The sequence below is a fragment of the Haliotis rubra genome, unplaced genomic scaffold (assembly GCF_003918875.1).
Source record: "Haliotis rubra isolate DU_JTF1 unplaced genomic scaffold, ASM391887v1 Scf250, whole genome shotgun sequence".
Lineage (NCBI taxonomy): Eukaryota > Metazoa > Mollusca > Gastropoda > Lepetellida > Haliotidae > Haliotis > Haliotis rubra.
The window spans coordinates 513,620-522,694 of NW_025766559.1; the positions used below are offsets into that span (position 1 = coordinate 513,620).

The following is a 9,075-nucleotide window of genomic DNA, read 5'->3' on the forward strand; positions in this document are numbered from 1 at the left end:
CTACTTCTCTTCCATGCTAAGGCCAGACCAATTTTATTTCTTGTTCATATTTTTTCAAGAATAAGAAAAAAGAAGAAGTTAATTTTCCCTGCTCAAAAAATAAAATCCTAATGTTTTATTGGTCAAAAATGTAAATTTACAAGAATAGTGTTTCTAGATTGTGTTTTGCCCCATATACACTTCATAAATTTCCCCAAAGTAAAATATTTTCAGTGTTTATTTTTTTTACTCCTGAAGACAAAAATCCGTAAAGCAAGAAATAAAATTGGTCTGGCCTAATCAGCAGGAGGAAACTGCTGGTGTCAAAACAAGAAGTTTCTGTTCCTTCTTCCTGTGCAATAAGAAGTGTGCTATTTGACAGACATACTGAATAATATCACCTTGTTACGTGATGATTTGTATATGGAGAATATACATTCTACTTATATTCTTAGGTCTTAAAATGTGAGACCCGTGACCCGTGGGTTAGAATGAACCTTCAGAAACCCATGCTTGTCGTAAGAGGCGACTAACAGAATCGGGTGGTCAGGCTCGCTGACTTGGTTGACACATGTCATCGGTTCCCAATTGCGCTGATCGATGCTCATGCTGTTGATCACTGGATTGTCTGGTCCAGACTCGATTATTTACAGACTGCCGCCTTAAAGCTGGAATATTGCTGAGTGCGGCGTAAAACTAAGCTCACTCACTCACTCACTTAAAATGTGTAATCAAACACTTATTTTGTCTTTAGACTGAATGCCACAGAGTTTGGAGACCTGAAAGAGAAGTTGCAATCACCAGTGCGAAATGCACGCAACATCGTCATCAAGCAGTCGTTGAGTGACCAGTTCCTGGACGCCTTCCGACAACAAGTGCACAGAAACCCCCCTTTTACTCCACCTCCTTCGATGGTATGTGCTGGACATTGTATCATGACTGATTTGTAATACAGAATGTTTATGTCAAATTTTAGATCATCTACAGACTTCCACAAATGAATACAGAGCATCAATAGGAGTGTTTGTTTGTTTGTTTGTTGTTTTATGCCGTACTCAGCAATATTCCAGCTATATGGCGGTTGTCTGTAAATAATTGAGTCTGAACCAGACAGTCAGGTGATCAATAGCATAAGCATCAATCTACACAATTGGGATATGATGACATGTGTCAGTCAAGTCAGCAAGCGGGTTAGAATTGATCTTCAGTAACCCATGCTTGTCGTAAGAGGTGACTGGCGGGATCGGGTGGTCAGGCTCCTGACCTGGTTGACACATGTCATCGCATCCCACTTGCATAGATTGATGCTCATGCTGTTGATCACTGGATCGTCTGGTCCAGACTCGATTATTTACAGACAGTCACCATATAGCTGGAATATTGCTGAGTGCAGCATAAAACAACAATTTTTAAACTTATCCTATTAAACGGTATGCACCTTCTTATTCTTCTTTGACCATGTGTGGAAACGTGCTATAGCTACATTGAATCAAACCTTTCTCGCCTCTAACCACCTGACCTTTGCCCCCACTCCGACATCGACACCTGTCAATCATCTCTATGAGCGTTCATATCGCTCAGATGATCACGTGAAGACCTGTGCCTGTCATTCATTTTCTTGTCACCACACCGTGTGGACATGTGTAGCTCAGCGATTGTGATTGTCAATAAAGTATCATGGGTAAATCTAACAGGAATGTTTCCAAGAAGCGTAAACATTGTGACAAATGGAACAGCAATTTTTCGGCGGCAGATCTGCATGCTCTTTGTGTGGATTGTTTAGGCCGCTGTGATTGGTCTCATCGCTGCACTTTTTGTGCTGATTTGGACGACGATGCGTTCTCGGAATATCGTTGGGTAGCTTTGAGACGCATGTCGGACAGAGACCGTCGTAGAACATGTGAGGGTCCCTCGTCATCTAAACGACCAAGGATCGGCGTAAGAAAATAGCGGTTAGACGTTCTAATTCACCGTCTCCAAACGAAGATTTCCTGGAGGATGCGTCAGATTCTTATCTTAGCGAAAACCTTCGTAGATTATTCTGTCTGCATCCGTCTAGTCCTGTCACTGCAGAAGAGTCGTCACCACCTAGAGTGATAGTGCTTTTTTCAACTGTTGTTCAGTCCCGTCCGTCCTCTGTAGATACTGTGCCCCAGCATGATTATGTGCCTTCTGTGGTTGTTTCTAGTGCGGCGCTTGGTGTGTTACCTGACATATCCTCTCAAGCGTCACTTGCTGTCAGTTCGGCGCTTTCCACCTCGGTGGTTGCGTCTACGTCTGTTACCCATGCAACCCTTGTGTCGAGTGCGACGCTTTCTTCTGGTACAGTGGATCATACTGGGTTGGCGCTTTCTCACCCTCCTGTGATTCCTCCGACTTTGACGATGACTGCTAGTGTTTTTTTTTCGACTTCCATACTCCATACTGTGCCTTTTGGTCATGTACCACCACTTTACTCCAATGCGTCGTTTACCTCCAGAGCGCCATTTGATCCCAGTTCAGCGCTCTCGTTCAGAGCGCAGCATGATCCCAGTTCAACGCTTTCATTCAGAGCGCCGCTAGATTCCAGTCCAGCGCTTTCATTCGGAGGGCCCTGGTTCGGCGCTTACTTCTAGCACTATCGGTTCGACGCTTTCTACTACTGTTCTGGGATCAGCGTTTGTTCCTGGTACACTCAGTGCAGCGCTTGCCGTCAGTGGTTGTATCTTATGCGACGCTTGTTCCTGGTGCCCCGTGTGTCCCGAGTGCGACGCTTAGTACACCACTTGTGTCTTATGTGCCCTTTTCGACGAACTCCTCTGTTGTCTCTCGTGAGATTAGTTCAGTGGGTTCTTGGTTATCAACTACTGTGGAGTTTGGAACCCGGCATCTGATGTTTCTGCTTCGCAACATATTGACTTTGATGCCATTGTGCAGACTGTTGCTTCAGCTTTGCGTCAACAGGCTCCAGAGCTTTCTGCGCTTGCTCATCCATCTGGTCACCCGACTGCCCCAGTTCAACATTTGGAGGAAGTACAGCATTGGTTACACCTTCTCCCACCTCAGATGGAACTTCATCTTCGGATGTTAGTATCGACGCGGTGGACACACCTCAGCTGTTGGTGTGGATTGTAGTTTCGCCTTCAGACTTGTTGTCTTGTTTTGACATGAAGCCAGGTGATATTGGTTCCATCACGTTTCCGCCACGTCCTTGCATCACCCAGTTGGCTGCTTCCTTGGATGAGGCGTTTGACAACCTGAGGAAGGTGAAGGATGGTTTTGCCAAAGTGTCCTTCCATGTGCATGGTTTTTCTTCGCTTATTGTCTCCCTTCCGGTCGATGATGATATTGTATTGTTGGGATCGAAACAGAGAGCTTACTCACCATTCTTGTTGGAGGATCGGGAGCTACTGCATTTGGATGGTGCCATCAGGAAGATTTTGACTCCGCTCAATATGGTCTTAACGACTACTGAAGCAGGTGCCATGTCTGTTTTCCAACTTCTCATCAAGAGGTGTATATTCGGGCGTCAATGGTGCTAATACAAGAGCTATTTCAGACCATTCTGGATCAGTTGGCCCATTTCTTTTCCTACGTCACGGCGATGCGGCGTAGGGGGCCCCTTCATTTGTCCTCATGGGAGGATAGATTTAGAACTGATCTCTTTCAGCAACCGTGGTCGGGCAAGTCTCTTTTCAATGGTGCTATCAGAGACGTTGCCACTAGAGTGGGGCAGGACGCTAATTTACAGGTGTCAGTGGATCTGCGCTCAGGTTCGACTTCTTCCTTTCGAGGGAGAGGTTCCTCCAGGGGACGTTCTCACCGTCAACGTAGAGCGTTCACTGCTTCTCGACCAGCTGCCTCCTCCGACCAGTCCTCTTCTGAGAGACCTGAGAAGCAGTGACTCCGAGACATTAGAGCACAACTGGGTTCTTCCGCCCCCAGTCGTGCCTATCCAGGCGTCCCCAGTAGGCGGAAGACTTGGGACTTATGCCCCGAACTGGATCATTCTGGATGACCCTTACGTCCTTTCCATACTCTCAAGGGGGTTCCAACTTCCTGTTATCGGCAATCCTCCTCTAACTTTGTCTCCGGAGCACAGAACGTATCCCATTGGGCAGACGGCTGTTCTACGCTCCACGATCGACACTCTTCTCCAGAAACTTGCGATCGAGTCCCTGGGCCTGGCTCCGACCGACCCGGGGTTCTATTCTCCAATCTTTCTGGTGCGAAAAGAAAGATTCCGACAAGTTAAGACTAATTTTCAATATGAAGGTTTTCAACAAAATGTTTCTACAACCTCCGCCTCACATTCGTATGATGTCTGTGGCTCTTCTTAAAACGATCATCAAGCCGGGAGACTACATGGTCTGTCTTGATCTCCAGAATGCATACCTTCACATCCCAAAATTTCCGGCTCATCGCAAGTTCCTTCGGTTTGTCTTCGAGGGCACCCACTATCAGTGGCGTGTCCTCCCATTTGGAATTTCTTTGGCCCCATGGCTGTTTACACAGGTGACAAAGCCTATAACCAGTTTCCTACATCGCAAGGGGGATAGTGTTCGAAGCTTACATCGACGTTTGTAACCAGGCACAGTCCGATCGTGGCCTTCTACTTCAACACATGCAGTACACGATGCGGCTACTTCGCCAGTTAGGCTGGTTGGTCAACTTGCAGAAGTCGGAACTATAGTTCGTTTGGCTCAAAAGCGGACCGATGAATTGCAATCTAACTCGAAAACTAATAAACATAACATACTCAATGAAACACTGATCATAATCAAAACATCATACCTACTCTGTGAGGTTTTTGCAGAATTTTTGTCCTAAAAATAATAAAGTTGTTTAACAAACTATCATTAAAATATTGACACAGTTCACTATTTGTTACGAGGGAGGAGTGCAGAGAAAGGGACAGCCAGGTGTTCGAGAATGGATGGAGACGGCACAGCACAGGTTAATGAATAAATAACTTTGTCTGTGAACGTGCTTCTCGAATCTACGAAGGTTTTCGCTAAGATAAGAATCCGACGCATCCTCCAGGGTCTACGACGGTCTCTGTCCGACGTCTCAAAGCTACCCAACGATATTCCGAGAATGCATCGTCGTCCAAATCAGCACAAAAAGTGCAGCGATGAGACCAATCACAGCGGCCTAAACAATCCACACAAAGAGCATGCAGATCTGCCGCGAAAAATTGCTGTTACATTTGTCACAATGTTTACGCTTCTTGGAAACATTCCTGTTAGATTTACCCATGATACTTTATTGACAATTACAATCGCTGAGCTACACACGTCCACACGGTGTGGTGACAAGAAAATGAATGACAGGCATAGGTCTTCACGTGATCATCTGAGCGATATGAACGCTCATAGAGATGACTGACAGGTGTCGATGTCGGAGTGGGGGCAGAGGTCAGGTGGTTAGAGGCGAGAAAGGTTTGATTGAACTTAGCTATAGCACGTTTCCACACATGGTCGAAGAAGAATAAGAAGATGCATACCGTGAGCTAGGATAAGTATATGAATATACAATTTATAGTTAAAATTTCCAAAACCAAACCAAAACTATTGCAATAATATACTTCATTGTGATAAATTTAGAAAACTAACCAGTCTACCTAACCTCCTCCAGTTAGGCTCTGTAATTTCTCTTCACCCCAAACCAATCTCACCAGCTCCTCCACCCATCTATAGAAAATGACCAGTCCCTAGGTGACTGTTTTCTAATGGTCAGTTGTGATGATTTCTCTAGTTGTCCTGTCATGTCCAGTGTGAACTGACCTGTACTTCTCTTTGGCAGGAAGTGGAGGCATGCATCGGCTGTATGCAGATGCAGGCCAACGTCAAGCTGCAGAAGCTGTGTGACAACCCGACAGAGGGAAGCTGCGTCCAGTGCTTCTGTCGACCCATGTGGTGTCTCGAGTGTATGGGGAAGTGGTTTGCCAGTCGCCAGAACCAGAACGAACCGGAAACGTGGATGAGCAGTTTGTCACCGTGTCCAACATGCCGTTCGAAGTTTTGTGTATTGGACGTCTGCAAGATTGTTAGCTGATGCTTTCCTGAGACAACAGACTTCTGTGAAGACTTGAGTACCTGAGAGACATTTGTGTGCTGGACATCTAAAGGTTCAAATGTATTCCTGCATCCTTCTGTATACTTCTGTTGTGATCAATACCTGGACCCATTCAATGTCTTAATATAAAATTGGTATTTGCCAAATAATAGGGCCCATAACTTAGGTCAAGGCACTTCACGAGACCTTAGTACTTCTGATGACAAACAACGTTTCATACCTTTTCGAATGGTCTCATGGTTGTCAGTTGAATAACAAATTTCCAATCTAACCATTCCCAAATTAGCCAACTATTATGACTGTCAACAGCTGTGACAGCCAAGCATGGTTGTACACTAGGTCCGGTATAGTAAAGTCATATGCCAATTTAGCACCAGAACTGGTTCTTGAATATACGCTTGTCACCGGAAATCTGGTAACGGAAGTAAGCTGGGCCCTGTCTCGCATATAACAAGTTGGGGCGTGCAAAGGGTGTCGTGAACCAGCTCAGTACCGAAAGTCCGCCTCACGAGACTCACAGGCCCTATAGTTATCCAGTTGAAATATTTCAGTGATATCATTAGGACACTATTTGTGTTTTTGTGTATCATCTCAGCTGGGAACTCTGGCCTGTAACATAATGGCCACTTCCCTGTCTTTACACTCAGGAAAATGAACTCTTCCATAGTCCTGTTGATAGAGTGCCTGCAAAGGTACATGGTTATAGAGTGCCTGCAAAGGTACATGGTTATAGAGTGCCTGCAAAGGTACACGGTTATAGAGTGCCTGCAAAGGTACATGGTTATTTCCTAAATGCATCATACTAAAAGCCACAATGTTTGCCACTCTGCCTATCACTTGGCAATAATGGAATACAACAAGGACCTTGTTGGCTTAGAGTCAGTATACTCGGTCTGAGTGGTTCCATGTCAAGCTGTGTAGAGGTGTCTCTCAGGTTTAGCTCTATACAATCTGGATTTGTCTGGATTAAAACAAACAGCCACACTCATCATGCACGAGTCTGTGTAAGTGTATTTTCAGTGAGTATGGTTTTATGCTGATTTTAGCAATATTCCAGCAATATCATGGCAGGGGACACCAGAACTGGGCTTCACACATTGTTCACATGTGGGAATCGAACCTGGGTCTTCAGCAAAAAGCGGACACTTTAACTATTTGGCTACTCCACCAACCCGTATTTTGTGACTGAATGATGTTTAACTTCATTTCAAATGTGGAAAATATATTTTTTTCAGTTCATGTTACATTTATTAGTCTTTCAAGCTGATGACCAAGACATATCTGTTTGCAATATGATGGAGATGGTAATGTCAAACTTGATACAAATCTACAGTATTGAATGGGTCTGGACATTTATCGTAGATGGATATAGAATATTATTACACTGGATGATCAAGTATGTTTTTCCTGAAGTCAATCAGGCATCTGTAAACATTTCATTGTCTGGGGAACTGTATGAGTGGGATATCTGTAACAAGTATTTACAAGCGTATTCCTGGGGCCTGTTTGTCAGATATATCTGTGTCCACAATGTGGATGCTGAACAGATGTGCATGTTTGGGTTCATATATAGCTGAGCTTTCTGTGAAACTTAAACTGACCACATACAACAAAGTAGGACTGATATCTACAGGACTGTTTGGAGATATATTCCTGGGATCAGTTTGCGTATTCTGCAGAAACTTTGAAAAACATTCAAGTCAGGCATGTAAGTGGGATTGTGATTTTATTCCAAGGCAGAAGCAGGAGTGATATCTACAGAACTGGTAGGAAATATATGCCTGGGATCAGTAGTGTGCTTTCTGCAGAAACTTTGAAAAACATTTGAGTCGCGAATGTCCGTGAGATTGTGTATTCATTCCCTGACAGGAGGAGTTACCTGTTTGAGAGTGACAAAGCTGGACAGCATGATTATGATGAGGTTAGAAGGATGTTAGGCCCCCTGTTTAAGCATATGGCATGACATGTAACCTGTTGTAGCATCTTATCTTTGAAACATTTGCATCCATGTATGAGAAATATATTTCATGGCATCCAGAGTACTGCATTGGGCTTGGCACCTGGCATTCTAAATTAGGATTGGTGCCCAAAGCATGATGATGATGATGATGATGATGATGATGATGTTGAAAGCTGTTGCAGAATATGAATTAATGATGATGTTGATGATGGCATCCATGTATGAGAAATATATTTCATGGCATCCAGACGTGCTGCACTGTTGCATTAGGAATACTTTTTCACAAGGCACCTGGCATTCTAAATTAGGATTGGTGTCCACAGCATGATGATGATGGAATTTGATTGTTGCAGAATATTCATTGATGATGATATTTATGATATTTGACTGTTGAAAACTGTTGGCAGAATATGAAATCTGCAAGATTGTCATTTATCCTGAGACCGATTATTAAATAAAATTGAACTAATTGGTCTCAGGAATTTATGTACACTGTCAGTTTTTTGTTTGTTGTTTAATGCTGCAAGCTATATGATGTAAATAATAATATTTGAACCAGACAGCAACATCCCTGACCATTAGGTTACAATAACACAGGATCAACACCAAGTCACCAGGCCACCCAAACAACATGCTAGTGGTTTTCCTTGCATGTTTAGCGGCTACAAAATTTCCGAGTCCTGTGTTGGGATTCGAACCACGGACCTTCTGATCCCAAGTCAAACGCCTTGTCTTTATGACCAAAGAGGTTAACCCCATCAGCAAGCTGACAAGGTAAGGATGTCATCTGTGGGATGACTCCACGCCCTGTTACACATGGATTGCAAACCCAAAGTGTTCCTTTGAACTATTTGGGTTTGTAATTCACACTGAGTGTTACATACACAAGTTATTTGTTCATTACGAAAAGAGGTACATGGTTAACATGGATAAAAAGATGGTAAACAAATGTAAGACCTGTGAAGGTCCGGGTTAGAATATTGATCTTCAGTAACCCATGCTTGTCGTAAGAGACGACTAACGGGATCGGGTGGTCAGGCTCGCTGACTTGGTTGACACATGTCATCGGTTCCCAATTG

The 9,075-nt window shown here is 44.0% G+C and overlaps 1 protein-coding gene across 1 annotated transcript in view; it reads left to right on the plus strand.

Annotated features, from left to right (window-relative positions):
- The window catches only part of LOC124279491 (E3 ubiquitin-protein ligase TM129-like), an 8,372-nt gene extending 1,826 nt beyond the window's left edge, over positions 1 to 6,546 (plus strand). The window contains exons 3-4 of the mRNA XM_046715314.1: positions 734 to 893; positions 5,764 to 6,546. Of these exons, the coding sequence (XP_046571270.1) occupies positions 734 to 893; positions 5,764 to 6,015 (412 nt within the window). The 3' untranslated portion in view covers positions 6,016 to 6,546. The remainder of the gene's footprint in view (positions 1 to 733; positions 894 to 5,763) is intronic.
- Positions 6,547 to 9,075: the final 2,529 nt, after the last annotated feature.